Source organism: Balaenoptera musculus, chromosome 17 (assembly GCF_009873245.2).
Source record: "Balaenoptera musculus isolate JJ_BM4_2016_0621 chromosome 17, mBalMus1.pri.v3, whole genome shotgun sequence".
NCBI classification, from domain to species: domain Eukaryota; kingdom Metazoa; phylum Chordata; class Mammalia; order Artiodactyla; family Balaenopteridae; genus Balaenoptera; species Balaenoptera musculus.
In genome coordinates, this window is record NC_045801.1 from 49,487,678 (window position 1) to 49,513,010 (window position 25,333).

Consider the following 25,333-nt stretch of genomic DNA (forward strand, 5'->3'; position numbering starts at 1 on the left):
TCTTGATTACTGTGGTTTATAGTAAGTCTTGATATCAGATAGTATCAGTTTTCTGATTTTATTCTTCTTCTTCAGTATTATGTTGTGTTTTCAGAGTCTCTTGCCTTCCCACATAAACTTTAGAATCAGTTTGCCATTACAGGCGTTCCTCAGAGATATTCTGGGTTCAGTTCTAGACCAACAAAATAAAGAGAATATAGCAATCAAGCTCATATAGCAATCAAACAATGTCTTGAATTTTTTGGATTCCCAGTGCATATAAAAGTTGTTTACACTATACTACAGTCTATTAAGTGTGCAGTAGCATTATGTCCAAAAGCACGATGAGCATGCCTTAGTTAAAAGTACTTTATTGATAAAAAATGCTAACCTTCAGCTGTTGATGGCTGCTGACTGCTCAGGGTGGTGGTTGGTGAAAGTCAAGGTGGCTGAGGCAAGTTCTTAAAAGAAGACAACAATGAAGTTTGCCACATTGATTGACTCTTCCTTGTATGAATAATTTCTCTCTAACATGCAGCACTGTTTGTAGCATTTACCCACAGTAGCACTTTCAAAATTGGAGTCAACTCTCTCAAACCCTGCCACTGTTTTAACAACCAAGTTTATGTCATATTCTAAATGCTGTTGTTTTTTTTTTTGTTATGTCAACAATCTTCATAGCATCTTCACCAAGAGTAGATTCCATTTCAAGAAACCACTTTCTTTGCTCATCAGTAAGAACCAACTTCTCATCATTTAAAGTTTTATCACAGGATTGCAGCAATTCAGTCACATCTTTAGGCTCATGTTTCATTTTAATTCTCTTGTTATTTCCACCACATCTGCAGTTACTTCCTCCACTGAAGTCTTGAACCACTCAAAGTCATCCATGAGGATTGGAATCAATTTCTTCCAAACTCCTGTGAATATTGATATTTTATCTCTTTCCATGAATCACAAATGTTCTTAATGGCATAAAGAATGGTGAATCCTTTCCAAAAGATTTTCAGTTTACTTTACCCAAATCCTTCAGAGGAACCACTATCTATGGCAGCTATAGCCTTACAAAATGTATTTCTTAAATAATAAGACTTGAAAGTTAAAATCATTCCTTGTTCCAAGGGCTGCAGAATGGATGTTGTGTTAGTAGGCATGAAAACAACATGAATCTTGTATATCTCCATCACAGCTCTTGGGTGACCAGGTGCATTGTCAATGAGCAGTAATATTTTGAAATAAATCATTTTTCTGAGCACTAGGTCTCAACAGTGGGCTTACAGTATTCAGTAAACCATGTTGTAAACAGATGTATTGTCATCCAGGCTTTGTTGTTTTACCTATAGAGCACAGGCAGAGTAGTTTTAGCATAATTTTAAGGGGCCGAGGATTTTTGAAATAACAAATGAACATTGGTTTCAACTTAAAGTCACCAGCTGCATTATCCACCAACAAGAGAAGCAGCTTATCCTTTCAAGTTTTGAAGTCAGGCATTAAGTTCTTTTCTCTAGCTATGAATGTCCTAGACAGCATCTTCTTCCAATATAATAAAGCTGTTTCATCTACATTGAAAATTTAATGTTTAGCGTAGCAATCTTTATTAATTATCTTGGCTAGATCTTCTGGATAACTTGCTGCAGCTTCTGTATCAGCACTTGTTGCTTCACCTTGTGCTTTTATGTTATGGAGATGGCTTCTTTCCTTAAACCTCATATACCAACCTCTGTTAGCTTCAAACTTTTCTTCTGCAGCTTCCTTACCTGTCTCAGCCTTCACACAATTGAAAAGAGTTAGGGCCTTTCTCTGAATTGAGCTTTGGCTTAAAGGAATGTTGTGGCTGGTTTGATCTATGTAGACCATTAAAACTTTCTCCATATAAGCAATAAAGCTGTTTGATTTCTTATTATTCACTGGAGTAGCACTTTTAATTTCCCTCAAGAACTTTTCATTTGCTTTCATAGCTTGGCTAACCATTTAGGGCAGAGGTCTAGCTTTTGTCCTATCTCAGCTTTTGACATGCCTTCTAAACTTAATCATTTATTGCTTTTACTTAAAGTGAGAGATATGTGATTTTCCCCTCACTTGAATACTTAGAGGCCGTTGTTAGGTTATTAATTGGTCTAATTTCAATATTGTTTGGCCTCAGGAAATAGGGAGGCCCAGTGAGAGAGAGAGCGATAGTGGAATGTCAGGTCAGTGGAGCAGTCAGAACACAGACAACATTTCTTAAGTTCGCTATTTTATGTGGGAGTGGTTCATGTTACCCCAAAACAATTACAGTAGTAACATCAAAGATCACTGATCACAGATCACCATAACAAATATAATAATAATTTAAAAGTTTGAAATATTGCGAGAATTACCAAAATGTGACACAGAGACACAGTGAGCAAATGCTTTTTGAAAAATGGTGCCAATAGTCTTCCTCAACATAGGATTGCCACAAACCTTCAATTTATAAATAACGCAATATCTGTGAGCCACAATAAAGCAAAGCACAATAAAACAGGTTATGCCAGCACCCATGAAATAATTTAGCAAGATTTTTATTGTGATCGCCTTGAATATACAGATCATTTTGGGGAGAACTGACATCTTAATATTGATTGTTACCATTAATGAACATGAATATTTCCCCATTTGTTTAGGTTTATTTCTTTCCTCAGAATTTTATACTTTTAATCTTATAAATCTTTTGTATATATCTTAGTCCATTTGAACTTCTATAACAAAATACCACGAGTGGCTTATAAACAGCAGAAATTTATTTCTCACAATTCTGGAGGCTGGGAGTCTGAGATCAAGGTGCCAGCATAGTTGGTGCCCTCTTCTAGGTCACAAACTTCTTGGATCCTCACATACATAGCAGAAGGGCTAGAGATATTTGTGGGACACTAATCCCATTCATGAAGGTTCCATCTTCATGACCTAAGGACTTACCAAAGGCCCCATCTCCTAATATTATCATCTTTGTGGGTTAGAATTTTAACATATGAATTTTAGGGGGACAAATATTCTAACCATACTCACATATTTTGGAGAGATTTATATCTAAGGATTTCTTTAAACATTTTTTTGTACTATAAGTTGTGTTTTAAATTTCAAATTCTAAATGTTTATTACAGATATATAAGATAACAATTGACTTTTGTATATTAATCTTGTATCCTAGAATTTTGCTATAAATCACTCGTTAGTTCAGGATTTTTTTTTTTTTTTTTGGTCAGTTCATTTATATTTTCTACATAGAAAATCATGTCATCTGAAAACAAGGATAGTTGTTGTTTTTTTAATTCCCAATCTGTATAGCTTTTATTTCCTTTGCTTATTTTATTGCTTTAGCTACTGCTTTCAGTGCAATGTTGAATAGGAGTGCTGGGAGCAGACATCATTGCCTTTTTCCTAGTCTTTAAGGGAAAAGCATGTAATTCCTCACCATTAAGTATAATGTAAGCTACAGGCTTTTTGTCAGATGTTTAATCAAGTTGAGGAAGTTCTCCCATTCCTAGTTTGCTGAATATTTTTACTATGAATGGGAGTTGTCTTTTATCAAATGATTTTTCTGTATCTATGCTATGATTGTATGATTTTCTTCTTTAGCCTTTTAATGTGATTGATTATCTTAATTAATTTTCAAATGTGGAATGAGACTCTCATGCCTGGGATAAATCCCACTTTGTCATGGTGAATAATTCTTTATATACATTGTAGAGTTTGATTTGCTCATTTTCGTTTAGAATTTCTACATCTATGTTCATGAGTAATATTGATATGCAGTTTTCCTTTCTTGTAATGTCTTTATCTGGTTTTGGTAGTAGGGTAATGCTAGTTTCATAGAATGGGTTAAGAATTCTATTTTCTGGAAGAAATTATAGAGAATTGGTATGATTTCTTCCTGAAATGTTTAGTAGACTTCACCAGTGTAACCATTTAGACCTAGTTTTTTTTTTTTTTTTTTTTTTTGGAAGGTTATTAATTTCTGATTCAATTTATTTAATTGATATAGGACTGTTCAGATTACCTATTTCTCTTTGTAGAAGTTTTTATAGATTGTCTCTTTTAAAGGAGTTGTTCAGTTAAATCAGTAATAGCCTTTATAGGCTGCCTTAACAAAAGCCTCGACGGCTTAGACATCAGGAATTTAATTTCTCACAGTTTTGGAGCTTAGAAGTCTAAGATTGAGGTGTTGTCAGTATCCTTTTCTGGTAAGGCCTCTTTTCCTGACTTTTAGATGGCCACTTTCTCACTGTGTCCTTATCCGGCCTTTCCTCTGTATGTGGGTGGAGAGAAAGAGATTTCTGGTGTCTTCTCTTCTTATAACGACACAAGACATACTGAATTAGGGTCCAACCTTGTGACTTTATTTAATATCAAGTACCTCCTTAAAGTCCCTATCTCTGAATACAGTTAAATTGAGAGTTAGGGCTTTAATATATGAATTTGGAGGTACACAATTCAGCCCATGACATCATCTAAGTTATCATATTTATGGGCAAACACTTGTTCATAATATTCTTTTATTATCCTTTTAATATTCATGGTATCAGTAGTGATGTGCCTTCTTTCATAACTGATAGTAATTTGTGTCTTCTTTTTTTCTTATTTAGTCTGGCTAGAGGTTTATTAATTATATTAATCTTTTCAGAGAAATGGCTTTAAAACATTTTTTTTCTGTATTGTTTACTTGTTTTCAGTTTCATTGATTTCTGTTCCAACTTTATTTTTCTTCCGTTTGCTTTTTATTTTCTAATTTCCTAAGATGGAAGTTTAGATTAATTACTTTTATCTTTCTTTGCCTCCTAATATGTATTTAATGCTATATATTGTATTTTAAGTACTGTTTTTGCTGCATCCCACAAATTTTGATAAGTTGTATTGTCATTTTAATTTAGTTCAAGTAATACTAAAATTTCCTTGAGATTTTCGTTCTTTGACTCACATGTTATTGATAAGTATGCTGCTGTATCTCCAAGCATTTTGAGATTTTCCCTAGTATTCTTGGTGAATGTTCCATGTGAGATTGAGAATAATGAGTATTCTGCTGGTTTTGAATGAAGTGTTCTATACATGTTGATTAGATAAAGTTGATTAATTATGCTGTTCAGTTCAACTATATCCTTACTATTTTCTATCAGCAGGGTCTGTCAATTACTGGTAGAGTGGTGTTGAAGTCTCCAACAAATGGTACACTTGCCTTTTTCTTCTTGAAGTTCTATCAGTTTTTGCCTCATGTATTTTGTTGCTCTGTTGTTAAACATATATATATATTAAGGTTTGTTACACCTTGGAAAAATTGACACCTTTATCATTATGTGATGCCCCTCTTTATCTCTGATAATTTACTTTGCTCTGAGGAAGGCTTTGTCTGAAAATAATATAGCTATTATGGTTTTCTTTTGATTAGTGTAGCGTGGTATATTTTTTATCCTCTTATTTTTAACCATCAAAATCTATATATTTAAGGTGAGTTTCTTGTAGACAACATATAGTTGGGGCTTATTTATTTATTTATTTTTTAAAAATCCACTCTTACCGTCTTTATCTTTTCATTGGTATATTTAGACTATTCACATTCCAAGTAGTTATTTATATAGTTAAATTGATATCTACTATATTTGTAACTTTTTGCTGCCCATTGCTGTTGTTCTTTGTTCTTTGTTTTGTGGATTTTGTTTTGTTTTTGTTTTTGATTTTGTATTTCCTCTTTTTCTACCTTTTCTGGTTGTATTGAGCATTGTATATATTACCATTTTCTATGAACATATCAATATTCTTCTTGCTTGGATCATATTCTTCTTGCTTAGATGGTTTTTGAGGAGAAGTCTAATTGAATTGGTATCTTTGTTCCTCTGTAGATAAGGTGTTTTTCCGCCCTCTGGCTTCTTTCAAGCTTTTATCTTTGTCTTTAGTTTTCTGCAGTTTGAAAATAATATGCCTGTGTGTAGATTTTGTTCTCTGAAAGTCCTGGATCTGTGGTTTGGTGTGTGACATTATTTGAAATATGTCTCTGTTCATATCTCTCTTCTCCTTCTAGTATTCTCATTATGTTCTGTTACACTTAAATGTCCCATACTTCTTGGATGCTCTGTTCTGTTTTCCAGCCTTTTTTTTTTTTTTTTTTTCCTTTGTTTTTCAATTTGGGAAGTTTCTACTGAGTTATCTTCAAGTTCGCTGATTCTTCCCTTGGTTATATATAATCTCATGATGATCCTATAAGAGACATTTCTGTTAATATATTTTTTTTATTTTTAACATTTCCTTTTAATTCTTTCTTGTAGTTTCCATCTCTCTGCTTATATTACTCATGTGTTTTTTTTTCTTGTTGTCCACTTTTTCCATTAGAGCCCTTAGGATATTGATCATATTTAATTCAAATTTCTAGTCTGATAATTCAAAATCTCTGCCATAAAGAGTCTGGTTCTAATGCTTCTTTTGTCTCTTCAGTCTGTGTTTTCTCTTGACTTTTAGCATGTTATTAATTTTTTGGTTGAAAGCCAGACATGATGTATTAGGTCATGAAACTGAGGTAATAAGCCTTTAGTGTGAAGTTTCATGTTCATCTGCTTAGGAGTTTAGCTGTTTATTTTTTCTTGTAGCTGAAGGTGTTGGAAGCTTCATTTTCTTCTAGTGGCCTAGTTTTTGTCTCCCGTGTTGTTTCTGAATATCCTAGAAGCTCTTTCTTAAATAGACTTTGTGTCTTGCAGCTTTCTAATTTGTAATCCACTGTTATTATACTGAGCCTTGTTGGTGTGGTGTAAAGTATTGGGGTGAGGAAGCAGTCTATAATCCTGTGATTAAATCTCAGTTTTTCAGGTGGGCTTGACTTTTGGGGATCTTACACCCAGAATATTATTGTAGCCTTTTACTTCTTTTCTTCTACTATATCAGACAGGAATGATTCAGGGACTTTTGTTTCTGATTCTTCATACTCTTCTGTGTCTCCAGTTTTGGGGGTGGAAGTTTGCCCTGTAACTGCAATTCTCTGATGGAGCTAAGAAGCATTGTTTAGTTTTTGTTTGCTCAGCTTTTTTGTCTTATTGTGAGGTTGGGAGTGACAACTTCCAAGCTCTTTACATGTCAGAGGAGAAACTGGAAATTTTTTACAAGATCAATATACAAAGTAAACAGGCACACACACAGAGTATAATCTTTACAAAAATGACATTTAAAATAGACACAGAAGTATGAGTAAAGAATAAATCTATAAAAGATATGTAAGCCCTTTAAGAAGAAAATTAGGAACTTTTATTGAAAGACATAAAAAGACCAAAAATAAATGTAGAGATATATTTTGCTCTTAATAGAAAGTCTCAGTATAATGAAAGTTCAGATCTTCCACAAATTCAATGCAATTTTAACAAAATTCCCTGTAATATTTTTTGTATAATTTAACAAACTGACTCAAAAATCTCTGAGGATTAGTGAAGGCACAATATTAATCAAAATATTTCCACTTACTAGACATGAAGACTTCCTTTAACTCAATACAAATTAAGGCAGTATGTTGTGTTAGCACAGAGATAGACAAATAGTCCAACAGTGCAGACAAGTGATCACAGAAATAGACCATTCATGTATTAAAAAATTGATTTATGCCAGAGCAGTCCTTGTAGATCAGTGAGGAAAGGATGGGCTATTTTACTTATTAAGTTATTCTGTGATAATTGGTCATCTATATGGAAAACAATGAAATTAGATTCTTACCTCATACCATAGAAAAATCAATAAATACCAATTAGATTAAAGTATAATCAATTTTAGACCTATAAAGCTTACACAACTATGTATATTGATATTTATTTTTTTCATTTCAGATATTATTCTTTTTCTGACCTGATTTCTAAACTCTTGACAGTGTACCCTGTTTAGTGTCTCTGCATCCTTAGGTACTACCTACACCATTCAATTTTAAAAGAAAGAAAGAGAGAAACTAAGAGCCATTAGGTTCAGAACTGATCATAATTCCATTTATGTTGTATCCCTATACTGACAATTGTCTCAGCTAGTTTTGAATTTTCAAATAATTAGGGGTTTATTCTTGTAAACTTCCAGATTATTTTTTAATGTTTGATTATTGATATGCACATAATGTGATCAAGAGTTTTGGAGTAAGAAAAGTCTGGATTTTCTTCCTGGCTCTGATACTTGCTACCTGTAAAACCAGGATCAAGTTACTTATTTTTCCAAGTCTCATTTTCCCTGTGTGTAAAGTGCGTATTGTAACAATACCTACCTCACAAGGCTTAGGAGACAATTAAGTCAGATAGTAGGGAAAAAAAACCAAAAACAGCATAGTGCTTGAAACACAGTGCTTAATAAATGCTGATTATTATCTTAACTCCTTTAATTTATCAGACAAATCCCAGAAATTGTTGAGAATATTATAACAGGATAAGAGAAAGTTGGGAGTGAGAGCTAAAGATATTACCTTCTAAAGTTAATATATATAAGGTGTTAAGAAGTTGCCTTATATTTAATAGGTAGTATATATTATCATTTGCTACTACTTTTTTTTTTTTTTTTTTACTATATTTAGGAAAATAAATACAAAATATGACATTGGAGCTCAAAATGATTACAGAATGTGCCATTACAGAATAAAGACAGGAGTTGGAATGGGGGCGGTAGAATCTAGGCTTTATTTGATTGCAAACTCATTATGAGCCAACAGTATAATGTGGCTCAAAAAGAAAAGCTAGAATGTCCATAGTAGATTTATAGAAAGCAAAGTGTTCAAAGCAGTGGAGATGCTAATTTTTTCTCTTTGCTTTGTTGGCCATGCCTTACCTGATGTATTCTTTTCTCTTTGGGCCACCACATTTTCTGCTGCTTCTTGGCAAATTAATGTACACCTCTAAAAAGAAATCAAAATACTAAGAGACCTTGAATGCAGTTTGCATGAGGAGCTCAAGATTACAGCCAAGTATTCTTAACATGATGGAAAGAATATTTAAGGGAGAAATTTCCTATTTTCAAATACTTAAATATCTTTTTTTAAAAATTTATTTATTTATTTTTGGCTGCATTGGGTCTTCGTCGCTGTAAGGCTTTCTCTAGTTTCAGTGAGCGGGGGCTACTCTTCGTTGCGGCTCATGGGCTTCTCATTGCTGTGGCTTCTCTTGTTGGAGCACAGGCTCTAGGCACGTGGGTTTCAGTAGTTGTGGTACACAGGCTCAGTAGTTGTGGCTCGTGGGCTCTAGAGTGCAAGCTCAGTAGTTGTGGTGCACGGGCTTAGTTGCTCCGCGGCATGTGAGATCTTCCCAGACCAGGGCTTGAACCCATGTCCCCTGCATTGGCAGGCAGATTCTTAACCACTGCGCCACCAGGGAAGCCCTATTTTCAAACACTTAAAGGCTTTAAGAGAAATCTAATATTTTGAGCTATCAGAAAATTAAATCATCCATCCTACAATTCTTTTTCATCATTGGAAACATATAAACCAGGAAATTTATTCACTTGTCAGGGAAATTAGAGAACATTTGTGGAATGGTTGGAAAGTTCGATTACATAACTTTAAGATCTCTTCCTATCTTTAAAATGTGGGATTGGAAGGAACTTTCTATAATCAGTCCATTTAAAGGGAATGTCTAGGCCCCTATGCCTTCCACTTAAATGACCTCAGTGTTTGATGCCTAGAAATGGGAACTTCTGAGGTTGTATCATTTACGTATTCTTAGGAATATATATAACTTTGGCTGATGCATAATATACATGCTTTTTATAACTGTAATACAAGTACTGGTGACCATTCATCTCTTACTTGAATTTTTATGATCAATTTCCTTTTGACAAATTTTGCTTCTTGGATAATTAGGTGTCTTTCATTCAATAAATGATTATTGAACAGCATTATGTGGCAGAACTGTCAATAGACAGATGAGTCAGGCATTATGTGGCAGAACTGTCAATAGACAGATGAGTTAGGCATTATGTGGCAGAACTGTCAATAGACAGATGAGTTAGGCAAGGCCCCTGCTCCCATGGAGAATGTAGTCTAGTATGGGAGACAGGTATGTAAGTGAATAATTGTAAAATAGTATATTGTATGTTACTTCAAGACCATACAGGAGCTTCATTTCATCAGAGAACCTATCCATTTTATGCTCCCCAGCACCTAGTAGAGTGTCTGCTGTATATTAGGTCCTCAAAAGATAGTTGTTGAATAAATTAATGAATTTTTAGTAGGCTTTGGTTAAACTTTATTCAAAATAATAATAGGATCTTAATGAGTAACATCATTTTTTATCAAGTAGATATTTATTTCTCAGGTTTACTGAATATTATATAAAGTAGATTTAGCCTAAGTTCCTTTTCTCTATAAAATATAAACTCCAAAATAATAATTTATATAATAAATGACCAATGGGATAGTTAATCAACTGCAAGATGCATCTATTTAAAAAATTATATTAATGAGTATTATTAATATATTAGTGGATCTGATAGTATTATGTTATATTATATTAAATTAATTAGTATTGACTTTCCTAGTAAATTCTTCCTTTAGCTAACCTTGATTTTAAATCCATGCTTCTGTGACTACTAAGGATACAACCCTAGAAGTTATTATTTTACTTTAACAATATATACAGAGAAAAGAAAGCTAGAAATTGCTAAAGAATAAGAAGTTCCTCCCCAGAAACATTTCTCACCATTCTCTCTAAACCCAATGAGCTCACTGAACTTGATTATCCTATTGACAAACTTGTGTATCCAGAGGATACACAGCAAGCTTAGAAACAGAAACTATTTGAATAAGACCCAAAGTAATATGTACCTAGGTCTGCTCTACCTGGAAAGCTAGCATCTTTGGAAATAGTCAAATATTTAATGTTAGCTTTCCTAGAGGGACTCCATAGTCAATCTCCACTCTGATGATTTCTTGTATTTTAAAAAAAAAGTGAAGTCACATCAACTATACAAACATAATATGGGTAAAAGTAAGTTAGTCTATTTAGTTCTCCTCTGATAGGACATTTTAATACATTCTGAATAAGGATCTGCCAATAATGTAAATATGTAGTTTATTATTTTTACTCTTTTATATTCTTAGCAATTGTCTACCTTTCTAGTGATGATAAATTCCATTTAGTTGCTAATCATTTTTAATAAAATGTTAGTATGCTTTTCTGAACAACTATTTTTGTTTATTGAATTGAGTAAATGGTATTTAACCCTGGTCATACCAAAATATCTTGACATAAGTATATCATATAACTTCTGTATCTTAACTAAATACCGAAGTATTCAGTTTTATTTTTTCTTATTTTGAACATTAGCGATAAAACAGTACTCAAAATTTGAAAAAGATTTATCACTGTATCAAAATTTTAGGGGGAAAGAGTCATTATTAGTATGTAGAATTTTTATTGAAGAAATTTGTATGCATCCAATGATATTGAAACTAGAGAATTCTGACTTTACATAGTAATTTTAGGCATTGGGTAATATGTAGTGTCTCCTGAATACCTAAATAGAGTTTACTTGATTTGAAAATGATGAAACCTTTGGCAATGTCCTTGTTACACATTTCCCATAACTTCTATTCAAATGAACAAATATTTGATAATTTTACATTTCATATTAATTTATTTTACAGAACTAATGAAGCAAAATAATTCCTACAGTTCCATGAGTAAAGAAAACACATACATATTTTGATAGAGTTTTGTTAATAAGCCTCTTTCTCCCCAGATTTACTGTTTCTCTAAATGTCAAATTCTCACACATTTTAAAATTACCATAGAAATAGTGAAGTAAACTTAATATCTCACTTATCATGGAGAAATTTATGTGTTGCTATTGAGAATTGTAAAGCAGAGTTCAAGCTTCTTTTAACTTTGAATATGTAATACCAAACATCAAAACATTTAGTTTTTTTCTTACTTTCATGTTAGAGATAAATTAATACTCTAATTTTGGAAAACAGTTATCACTCTATTAAAAACTTGAAAGGGAAATACTCCATTATTAGTACATAAAATTTTTATTAAATGAATTGGTAGTGATTCAATGAAATTAAACCTAGAGAATCCTGACCTTACGCAGTAACCTTAAAAATAAATTAACATACTTTGCCTTCAGTACCAATTATTCTGATGAACAATGATATCTTGAATTTCCCACTTCATCAATTTTGTTATGTAAGGTTGTATAAGACATGACTGTTAAAGATAATATTTATTATTTTTTTAGGTAAATGTTACAAAATTTACCAAACTGAAGGTTTAAAAGAATCAGTGAAATCGCATAATGAAAAAACCCAAAAGAGAATTCAAAAAATGAAAAAAATTGTCTTATTAAAATGGAAAATATGTTCACTATAACCACTCTATTTCCACAAAAAAAGACAAAGTAAAAGCACTTTAAAATTAAATTAGTTTGTTTTTCAAATATAACCTTCATTTTATTTATTTTATAGTATTGTCTTTATTTTGCAAGTATATATTAACAATTTTATGTATTACATATTAGAATATTAAGAATAACAGTGTTTACTCTTAATATCATATGATGTCTCTGTGCTCTTTATTATTTCGGTTATTAGTAAATACAAAACATCTCTCAATGGCATAAAATTTCTAAGTTGGTTTTTGTGTGTACCTAATTCAGAATTCCAGCTCTAACTCTGAAGTACACTAATGTGTCTTGTATTTTTTTTAAATTTTTATGGGAGTATAGTTCATTTACAATGTTGTGTTAGTTTCAGGTGTACAACAATGTGAATCAGCCATGTATATATATATATATGTATATCTGTTCTTTTTCAGATTATTTTCCCACATAGGTCACCACAGAATACTGAGTAGAGTTCCCTGTGCTATACAGTAGGTCCCTATTAGTTATGTATTTTATACATATCAGTGTGTATATGACAGAGCCAGTCTCCCAATCTATCACTTCCCCCACCTCTGGTAACCACAGGTTTGATTTTGAGGTCTCTGAATCTGTTTCTATTCTGTAAATAAGTTTATTTGTATTATTTTTTATTATACTCCACATATATTTGTCTTTCTCTTACTCACTTCACTTAGTATAATAATCTCCAGGTCCATCCATGTTGCTGCAAATGACATTATTTCATTCTTTTTTATGGCTGAGTAATAGTCCATTGTATACATGTACCACATCTTCTTTATCAATTCTTCTGTCAATGGACATTTAGGTAGCTTCCATGTCTTAGCTATTGTAAATAGTTCTGCAATGAACACTGGAGTGCATGTAAGTGGGAATGTAAATTGGTACAACCATTATGGAGAACAGTATGGAGGTTCCTAAAAAAACTAAATATAAAACTACCGTATGATCCAGCAATCCCACTCCTGTGCATATATCGGGAGAAAATTGTAATTTGAAAATATACTTGCGTCTTGTATTTATTAATGACATCACAAATATTGTAGTTAAGCACATTTTGGAAATTCATCAGTACATAGCTTGAAAAACACAGTGATGTGTTTTCAAGTCAAAATGGTACTCCACATTTATTATTCTTTATTATATTATATTACTTCATTTTTCTCAGACCCACTGTGTACTTATATACATATCATACTAACATGATTTCATTTTCCTTTGCTCTAAGGTTACCCTTTATTTGAATATAAAATGATTTCTCCATTACACATTGAACCCAACACTAATTCCTATTAACAATATCCTCAGAACGTATACTGAATTTGTCTAATTATTCATATCTCCATGACAGACACTCTAGTACATTTCTCTAATTTCTCTTGCTCAAACTTCCAAAATGTTTTATTGGTTCCAATCTTGTCCCCCTAGTCATTTTTTATTAGAAGCAGTGATCTTTGTAAACTGGAAAAATACCAGGATACTTCTCTGCTTAAAACTCTCCAGTGGTTTCCTTTCACAGAACATAACCCACTCCCTGCCAATTCTCTTTCATCTCATACCACTGTTCTGAGCATTCATTTTGCACCAGTTCACTGAACAGTCCCATTCTCTGAACTGGCCAAGTTTGTTTGCGCTGCTCACTATTCCTTCTGGCTGGAAACTCAGTGCTAGGCATGTGTGGCTCCTTTTGTCATTGAAATCCCATTTATCATCTACTTATCTCACCTCCTCACCCCTCATTTATAACCATCTATAATTGTATTTTTTATTGTTTATCTTTTACCACTAAAATATATAAGTTCTACAAGATCAGAGTCTTATTTACAGTTTTATGTCTAGCACCTAGAGCAGTACCTATTATGTAGTACATTCTTTCAAAGACTGTGTCATAAAAATACTTGCCCACTAATGATGGGCTTCTGCAATCCAATAAGGTGGAAAGAAAATAAAAGACTACAAGGAAAATTAATTCAGACAAAATTCAAAGTTACAACATTAATCTGCATGCCTCATCGGTCATCAAATAGGTAATATAGAAAAGGAAAGCATAAACAAAGCAAAAAGACAACCCTGAAAATATTTGCAAATGAAGCAACTGACAAGGGATTAATCTCCAAAATATACAAACAGCTCATGCAGCTCAATATCAAAAAAACAAACAACCCAATCAAAAAATGGGTGGAAGATCTAAATAGACATTTTGCCAAAGAAGGCATATAGATGGCTAAAAAGCACATGAAAAGATGCTCAGCATCACTAATTATTAGAGAAATGCAAATCAAAAAGACAATGAGCCATCACCTCACACCAGTCAGACTGGCCATCATCAAAAAATCTACAAACAATAAATGCTGGAGAAAAGGGAACCCTCTTAACACTGTTGGTGGAAATGTAAATCGGTACAGCCACTATGGAGAACAGTATGGAAGTTCCTTAAAAAACTAAAAATAGAGCTACCATATCATCCAGCAATCCCACTCCTAGGCATATTTGCAGAAAAAACATAATTTGAAAAGTTACATGCAACCCAGTGTTCTTTGCAGCACTATTTACAATAGCCAGGACATGGAAACAACCTAAATGTCTATCAACAGAGGAATGGATAAAGAATATGTAGTACATATAGATACAATGGATTATTACTCAGCCTTAAAAAAGAATGAAATAATGCCATTTACAACAGCATGGATGGACCTAGAGATTGTCATACTAAGTGAAGTAAGTCAGACATAGAAAGACAAATATATGATATTGCTTATATGTGAAATCTAAAAAAAAGGGTACAAATGAACTTATTTACAAAACAGAAGTAGAGTCGCAGATGTAGAAAACAAACTTATGGTTACCAGAGTATAAGTGGGGGGAGGGATAAACTGGGAGATCGGGATTAACATATACACACTACTGTATATAAAATAGATAACTTATAAGAACCTACTGTATAGCACAGGGAACTCTACTGAACAGTCTGTAATGGCCTATGTGAGAAAAGAATCTTAAAAAAGAGTGGATATATGTATATGTATAACTGATTCACGTTGCTGTACACCTGAAACTAGCACAACATTGTAAATCAACTATACTGCAATAAAAATAAATTAAAAAATAAAAATACATATGAAAAAAATAAAAAAAAAAAATAATTCCTTGGCAAACAGACCTATGGTTGCCAAGGGGAAGCGGGAGTGGAGGAGGGATGGATTGGGAGTTTGGGATTAACAAACACAGACTATTATATATATATATATATAACTGAATTGCCTTGCTGTACACCAGAAACTAACACAAAATTGTAAATCACTATACTTCAATAAAGTAAATTTTTTTTTTTAATTTTGTTTACTTATTTATGGCTGTGTTGGATCTTCGTTTCTGTGCGAGGGCTTTCTCCAGTTGCGGCAAGTGGGGGCCACTCTTCATCGCGGTGCACGGGCCTCTCACTATCACGGCCTCTCTTTTTGGGGAGCACAGGCTCCAGACGCACAGGCTCAGTAGTTGTGGCTCACGGGCCCAGTTGCTCCGCGGCATGTGGGATCCTCCCAGACCAGGGCCCGAACCCGCGTCCCCTGCACCGGCAGGCAGACTCCCAACCACTGCGCCACCAGGGAAGCCCAGTAAATTTTTTTTTACAAAAGAAAACAAAACCAGTAATTTAGAGACTAACAAGCTAAACAAAGTTGTTGATGCCCCAATATAGTTTACTCTTTTTCAAAAGATAGTTTAAAGCATCACACTAAATGGGATACAAATTTAAAACAAACAAACTAAACACTAAAACAACAAGAGATTTCATAACTTTCTCCCTGAGCAGGCATGAATTCTTTTACTCTATCCATCCTTTGGCTCAGGTAAAAAATAATAATAATAATGGTGTCTTCCTTGACACTTCCTTTTCCCTCAGAGCTCGTGTCCAACCATCAGTACATCTTGGCAGGTGTACCTTTAAAATATATCCAAAATCCAACTATTTCTCAATATCTCCACTGGTACTCCCCTGGCCCAAAGCAGTATCATTTCTCACCTGAAAATTTGCAAGAGTTCCCAGTGGGTATCCCTACTCCAACTCCTGCTCCACTTCAATATATTTTCCACATAAAGCTCAATCATTTCTTTAAAGCATAAGTCAAATGTCACTTTTCTGCTCATGACACTCCAGTTTTTTCCTCTCAATTGGAGCAAAAGCCAAACTCCTTACAGTGGTTAACAATCCCCTATCTTGTATGATTCTCTGTTGCCTTTCTGACCTCATATCTTGGCACTTGCCCTCTGTCTCTGCTCAAACTATACCAGCCACCTTGCCATTCTTTGAACTTGCCGAGCATGTCTTCACCTCAGGGCCTTTCACTTGCCATTTCTTCTTCCTGGAACACTCCCTGCCCCAACTCCATTTCACTTGGTTCACTTCATTATTTTCTTTATGTATAATAAATGATATTTATCATCAAATAGTCATTATAAGTCTGGTCTGTGATATGTATTAGAAAATAGTGAAAACCTTGTTTTAGATGTGTGGCCTAGCTTAGAATTTAATATAACTGATTCTTGAGTGAGAATGTTTGGGATGAAAAACTAGCTCTGCCCTTCTAAATTTTCTTTAAATTCCTCTAAATCTCAACTTCTTGCTTTGTAGGATAGGTATACATGTCCATCTCACTGGGTTACTCAGGGAGTATATAAGATATTGTGAAATGCTTGCCTGGCTCATAGTAATTAATTCCATTATTATTATGTCAGTATGATTCCTGCCTAATGTTTGTAATTATCCTGACATAGTTACAATTGTGTGAAAAATATAATCTGCATATTATTTTTCCACCAGAAATTATATCTTAAATATTTTTACATACAGCTAAATAGCTTTAAAATAGCAAAATCAAATTTTGCTCTTTCAAATTTCAAATCCTGTGTATATTATGGCATGCAATAGAGACACCATGATTTGTATATCATCTAGCCTCCAATTCTCTTTCATTATTGCACTGCAATAATAAAAATGCATTACAATAATAAAATAATAATATTCACCTGAATATTATACCCTCCTATGCATTAAGACAGTCCCTTAGTGAAATTCATGGATTCACGGGTGTAAGATTATTGGTTGAAGTGGTCTGAAACTTAGTTATAACTCCTGTGAAATTTACTCATTACTTTTCACAAAGATGGTATGAACTTATACTACCACAATATAAAATACTTACATATACATAAATTTGTTTCATTTATGTTCTATTTAAAAAAAAATAGAAAAATAAGTGATAAAAGAGAAATATCTGATCAGTGCTAGAGAAAAATACTTATATCTTTTTCCATTTGTTATTAACCTCAAGACGAATAAGCTAATAATGTCCAAGTTACTTCTTTAAATTCATATAACTGTTAAATATTTGTATTAAAAAGCTATTCACCCTCATTGTTTTATTTTGACTAGAAATAATAAGTATATAAGAAAGCAATCGAATATCAGGAACTGTAATTAAATGACCTTTTCTTTAAAAACTGAGAAATAACTTTGTGTCCACTGACTTGTGGTTCATGGATAAGAGCATAAAGACATTGTTTGAAAGTAGCATGTGTGCACAAAATACTGTGCCCCTAAAAGTAATTATTACCAGACAGAAATTGAATTTTTTATTTCAGCATGAAACTGCTGCACCTGTTTGATCATTTGGCAAAGCTGCCTTTCTATTGTTGTTCAGGAGACAAAGTGACTGATTGATCTAATTACCCCAGTGTTAACCATTCTGCAGAGATCTTCTCATTTATAGCCTTGGTAGATGAGTACTATATTGCTGAGAGTTAAATGACCCAGCACAGGGAAATCTAGCTATAGAGAGAGAAGGAATTAATTTCTTCCCTACTTAATATGAGGCTTTTTTCTAATTTTTTACTCAACTGAATAGAGGAAAATATGTAATAAATCAATCTATAATAAGTCATATTATATATAATAAAGCCATACTGATTATCCTTTTTTCTAAATTTCAGTATAAAGAACGTAACTCCAAAAGTAGGAGACCCTGAAACCCGTAAAGCTATTCGTCGTGCCTTTGATGTGTGGCAGAATGTAACTCCTCTGACGTTTGAAGAAGTTCCCTACAGTGAATTAGAAAATGGCAAACGTGATGTGGATATAACCATCATTTTTGCATCTGGCTTTCATGGAGACAGTTCTCCCTTTGATGGAGAGGGAGGGTTTTTGGCACATGCCTATTTCCCTGGACCAGGAATTGGGGGAGATACTCATTTTGACTCAGATGAGCCATGGACACTAGGAAATCCTAATCATGATGGTAAGTGCATAGTTTTTTTCATTGTAAATACTTCTATTTTTATTTTTGGATGCCCAAGTGATTTACTAATTTATAAACTTAAACTAAACAAATAATTTGTTTTTAAAAGTACCGAAAAATACATGAGGCTTTTTATAACATTTTAGAACAAGAATTTGTACAAGTCATTAGACAATAATAGTTTTTCATGTGGCTTTTGATTAAAGATTAGAACTTTACAGTGTATTCTATAAATGCTTTAAAGTGAATTTTGTTTTCTATAAAGAGTCATTTAAAAGTTTCTAGAGTATTCAAGTCATGGGACATGCATTAAGTAAATTGTGCTATTTTTTTACACTTAATTCCAGTGTTTCCACTTGAAACTTAACCCTGATTGACATTGGTGGTATAGCTTCTACCATATCTTTTCTGTTTATTTTTTTCCATTATAACCCTTCTAATCTGTAAAACTTTTCTCCTTCTCTTTTGTCTCATCATTTCCTTGGTCTCCTAATCTGACATTCTTGTATGATATCTTTATAGAAACCAGATTCTTGCAAATCTATTCCAACATATCTATCAGTTTTCTAATCCTTATAGTTATTCTGATATGCAAAAATAATGTAAAAATTAAAAACTCAACAGCTAAAAGTATCATTGCTTGATATAAGAAGCATGTGTTTCTTCCTAGGGAACAATTTTGTGTTTAAAAAATATTCACAGAATTATAGGATTCTAGAGTTATAAGATACTTAAGTCGCCATCTCCCATAATTCTTGTAATCAATACTTAAATATTTTACTTTTTCACCCCAGTAGAATGTTGAAAATGCAAGTGTGCATTGTTTAATGACAACTAATCAGCTAGTAAAACTCTTAATTCCTCCTTGATGAGTTAAGCCCAGCTGTCAAATTAAGCTTTGTTAGTTCCTTAGAAGGTTTAGTTAGCTGGATTAGTGTAATAGTCTTGCATTTTTAGAGCATGTAGGGTTCAAACACATTATGGATAGAATGAATTAGTTGAGTTAAACTTGAAATAACATTAATTTTCAAAGAAAGAAAATATAATAAATAACTGTTCATGTTTTCCAAAAGGAAATAAAATATCTAGTATTGACCAAATTGATCTTTTGTATTGTTATTAATAGGTGTATTTGCTATAATATAAAATTATGATTTCATTTTTAAGAACTGGTTTGGAGACTAATGGCAACTATGTTGGGAGGATTCACTATAGTGGAATGAAAGCCAGATACTTTGGAGTCAAACAGACGTACATTCTTGGCTAAATGTTCAGTAGCTCGAGAACCTTCTAACATACTGTGTACTTGATTTCATTCTTTACCTTGTATTGCAGGGCTGGGGACCTTGTAAGGAGAAGTGCTTTCTATTCAGGCATGTTTAACTTACTGTATAGCTGAGTGTCTAATAATAAAATATCTGCAACATGATAGTTGGCCCATACTTGTTTGATGCATAATTAATTTAAAATTAAATGTGTTTATTTTTATCAATATCACACAGGAATTCAAATGAAGTATTTCAGACTTCTTCAAGTCAATTGTTAAAATTGTTTTAAATAATGGAAAAATATTTGCATTTTAACTAATTGAGAAAAGTAGCACTTATAATGGTAGAATTTTGCTGACATAGGCATAACTGCATTTGCTTCCAAGGGAAAGATTTTCTTCTAAACTTCTGAACAGAGAAAATTGTATTTTATTCCAATAATGGGTCTAATTGTTGAAGATACTTTAAATTTGTAGCTTTGAAGTTGTGTTAATTTGGCTTTGTGGCCTCATAAATTTAAAATTGTTTTAAAATTCTATATGAAGGAGATGGTGCCTATTAAATGGCCTATATTTTCTCTTAAAATATTAAAATGGTCAAGAAAGCTGCACAAATCCTTTAAATGTATCCTCTATTAGCTGTACTTTTTTAGGCATTAACCAATACTTTTTAAAAATAAGTTTTAAAAATATCTATAGGGACATTTGAAGTGACATAGGAAATGAGAATTTTTCCACTGATTTGAGTATTATAGGTACTATTAATGTTTATTTGTTTTTTGTGATTTAAGAAGTCTTTCAAGGAATATATATGTGGGAAAGAATTCAGAAATGGGACATAGGAGCTAAATGTATACAATCAAGTCGATGGACTTTTAACTCAGATTATGTATTAATACATTTGATTGCCTTTTAACTTATACTGTAGAAGTATAATAATTTTTTTACATATGCATTTATTAAAAACCTAAACAAAAATTATTTAACATTTAGTGTTTCATTTGGATGAAAATATTTCTTTACTGGTCCAATAAGAATATTTTTCCTTTTGAATGAGCTTAAAGAAAATGATTCTGCAAAATAAAAGTGTTCAGAATTGTAGAAGATTAAAGGAAAAGTTAACTGTTCAAGATGTAATACCATAAAGATTTATTGCTTAATTGAAATTCAGACTTTTAACTAGCAACAGGGCAGCTATGGTAATGTCATATGAAGTACTGATCGTTTATCAAAGGAAAAACCTCTAGCTTTGTTGTGGTACTGCTGAATGTGTGGAGAATTAATGCATTTGTACATCCTAGATCCTTTCTGTAAGACTGTATTTTTGTATCACAAATATACAGGCACAATTCTGACATCTTCACTGATAAACCTTTTTGTTTCTTTAATCTAGTCCTCCAATGCCCCTTGGCTTACTTCCCTGAAAATTTTTCTTTCTGTCCTACTCAGAACTCTTAAGCATCTAGAAAACAGAGAAGCTTGAAAGTTTAGCAAAAATGCAAATGACAGAGCCTCTTGATAAGTACCCAGCTCATTTTCCACATCATATTGCTCACCTAATGAAGGCAATTTGAATTCTGTCTACCTCAAAAGAGATAAAACAGTGTCTTAGTCTGCCAGTAATCCTTAATTCATTGTTATCCACTTTCCTATCAATTTGCTTATAGTCATGATACCTTTTGAAAGCTTAAGCTAATGCTCATTAAGAAGATTACACAATACTTACATTAAAATAAATAAGTACACCACACACACACACACACACACACACACACACACACACCCTTAGTAAATAAAATGCCATTTTTGCTCCAAGATGTTTTTTTTTTTTTCCTTTAAGGAGTGGATAAGCAAAACATCTGCATAGTAATTCTAAACAGAAAATGTTACTGTGATATGGTTTTTGAAAAGTATACATTGCCCGAATGTGTGTTAGAAAATTTAAATCTAGCAAAATGTTAAGCTTCATTTTGAGCATGATTATCATATTGTTTCCTTGGCTACTGTATAAAGTTTAAATGGTAATGTCAATGTAAACACAAACTTACCACAAAGATTCTTTCTAATTAGACAAGTAATCTGCCACAGTCAGAGGATTCCAAATTGATAATTGCCAAGCAAAAAGTTATCTATTAAAATAATATATAAAACTATGACAAGAGAAATATCCAGATGCATATCCTATTTTACTATGTAGTTCTATTAACTATTCTATTAACAAAAAGAATGCATTGCCTTGCCTCTGTTTGTTGTTGTAAAGGTCACTGCCTAAAGTCAGAAGGTGATCATGGGGTGCTCAGAGCTGTTGTGGCAGTCTATCCAAAAACTAAGGAGAGAGCGATGATGATGAGACATCAAAATCCTTAAATCTATCGCATCATTATGATAGTTAATTTTATGTGTCAAGTTGATTGGTCTAAGGGATGCCCAGATTGCTGGTAAAATATTATTTCTGGATTTGCCTGTGGGGTGTTTCTGGGAGAGATTAGCATTTGATTTGGTAGACTGAGTAAAGTAGATCTTCCTTCACCCATGTGGGCAGGCATGATCCAATTCATTGAGGGCCAGTATAGAACAAAAGAGAAAGGGTGAATTCTGTCTCCCTTCTTGATATGACACCTGCATCTTTCCCTGACTTTGTACTTCAGAACTCCTGGTTCTTGGGCCTTTGGACTCAAACTGAATAAACCATCAGGTTTCCTGGTTCTTCAATTTACTGACAGCAGATAGCGGGACTTCTTAGCCTCCATAACCTCATGAGCCAATTCCTATAATAAATCTACTCTAATATAGCCATATATATCCTACTGATTGTATTTCTCTGGAGAATACTAACTAATATAATCATTAAATGTGAAACGGTCAAATTCTACATCCAAGCCCACAAATTCTTTGAATAGACCAAGTTTAAATTAAATATCTTCATGATATAATGCTTGAGTCAATGGACATGATTTATGCAAACCAGGGAGAGTTAACTTTCTGTAAGAGAGATTTTGTCATTGGTGTGCAAATACAAGTTTACCAAGAGGCAAACCTAGGCCTTAGCAAGCTGTCTGTCACCTCCCCAATTTTTATGCTCATTTTGCAGCTGGATCTGCTATATAATATTTTTCAGATGCCTGCACGTTTTGGACTTTGATCTTTGAGAACAGGAAGGGTTAGTTGCCAAACAGATATTACCAAGAGTCCTAGAAGTGCTGCAGTCTGTGGGAATATTGTCTGTATCAATCTGTCTTGCACTTTTTGAAAATACGGGAAGAACTTGATATGACTGGACAGTCAAGGACTTTAACCCATCCTTAAAACCAGAGTATTTATTGAGATTTTACATTGTAAAAATATTAGCTGTCTGCCACACAGTTATTACCTTATGATGCTTTACCAAAACTTTCTAAAGTAATTTGGATTTGAAAACTATGATAGAGGTTTTTTGTTTGTTTTTAAAAACCTTCCTTCCTTCCTTCCTGGAATAAACTTCATTTCACTGAGTTTATTTCATTTCACTAGGCTGGTGACCTAAAATTTGATAGTCTTTACTTTTTCAAAAACTCTCAATTATGTTGTTTCATATGATTACTATGCAGTCTCTACTTGGTTATTTATTTTTAGATCTTTGTGTCCAATTAGAGAATAGCAGATGAATTGATGTCATCACACTCAAAATATTATTTCATTATATCAGTTTTATTAAAGTATATAGATGGATCATGAACATTAAAATACATGTAACATAGAGCAGAAACAGAGCCAGACATTTCAATGGCTTAACACAATAGAATTTTATTTCTTGCTCATGTGGTGGGGCAGAGGGACTGTCCACTCACTCAGCCAGAGACCCAGAAAAATGGAGGCTCAGCCATAATCAAGACATGATTTTCAGAGTTTCCTCAGGCATAAACATCCAGACAGCAGCTGAGCGAACCAAGGTAGTTTTGCTCATTTGCTTATGTGCCAGACCTGCAAGCAGTAAATATTATTCCTCCCCAAGTTCCACTAACTAGAATTCAATCATATGGCCACATCTAATCATAAAGAAAGCTAGAGAAGGCTTTTTTTTTTTTTATTGCAGTATAGTTGATTTATAATGTTGTGTTAGTTTCAGGTGTGCAACAAACTGAATCAGTTAAACGTATACATATATTCACTCTTTTTTAGATTCTTTTCCCATATAGGCTATTACAGAGTATTAAGTAGAGTTCCCTGTTCTATACTGTAAGTCCTTATTAGTTATCTATTTTATATATAGTAGTGTGCATACGTCAGTCCCAATCTCCCAATTTATCCCTCCCCCCACTTACCCCCTGGTGACCATAAGTTTGTTTTCTACATCTGTAACTCTATTTGTTTCATAGATAAGTTCATTTGTACCCTTTTTTTAGATTCCACATATAAGCGATATCATATGATATTTGTCTTTGTCTGACTTACTTCATTCAGTATGACAATCTCTAGGTCCATCCATGTTGCTGCAAATGGCATTATTTCGTTCTTTTTTTTTTTTTTTTTGGCTAATATTCCATTGTATATATGTACCATATCTTTTAAAAGTTTATTTATTTATTTAATTTTATTGGCGTTTAGTTGCTTTACACTGTTGCGTTAGTTTCTGCTGTACAGCAAAGTGAATCAGCCATATATATATATATATATATATATATATATATATATATGTATATATATATATATATTCCCTCTTTTTTGGATTTTCTTCCCTTTTAGGTCACCACAGAGCACCGAGTAGAGTTCCCTGTGCTATACAGTAGGTTCTCATTAGTCATCTGTTTTATACATAGTAGTGTATATATGTCAATCCCAATCTCCCAGTTCATCCCACCCCCTCTTCCCCCTTGGTATGCATACATTTGTTCTCTATGTCTATGTTTGTATTTCTGCTTTGCAAATAAGTTCACCTATACTATTTTTCTAGATTCTACAAATATATGTTAATATACGATATTTATTTTTCTCTTTCTGACTTCACTCTGTATGACAGTCTCTAGGTCCATCCACGTCTCTGCACATGACACAATTTTGTTCTTTTTTATGGCTGAGTAATATTCCATTGTATATATGTACCACATCTTCTTTATCCATTCATCTGTTGATGGACATTTAGGTTGCTTCCATGACCTGGCTATTGTAAATAGTGCCTAAATGAATGTTGGGATGTATGTATCTTTTTGAATTATGGTTTTCTCCAGATATATGACCAGGTTTGATGAGCAACTAGTCAGTGTCTGCCACACCAATAAGTTGTGAGGTAAAAACAAGGCTAGATTGATATTAGATATACTACTCTACATCTGTGGGTAAGCTGCTTAACCATAATTTGCCTTAATGCAGATTTTAACCTATTGATCATTATTTACCTTCTGTCATTCCTCTCCTTATATAGTATGTGTAGGAATTATCTTTCTAATCCATCTTCTTATAGAGT

General features: G+C 32.9%; 1 protein-coding gene across 1 annotated transcript in view; it reads left to right on the forward strand.

Moving 5' to 3' along the window:
* MMP16 (matrix metallopeptidase 16) overlaps window positions 1–25,333 on the forward strand; it is a 334,023-nt gene that overhangs the window by 165,028 nt on the left and 143,662 nt on the right. The window contains exon 4 of the mRNA XM_036829818.1: window positions 18,322–18,626. Within this exon, the coding sequence (XP_036685713.1) occupies window positions 18,322–18,626 (305 nt within the window). The remainder of the gene's footprint in view (window positions 1–18,321; window positions 18,627–25,333) is intronic.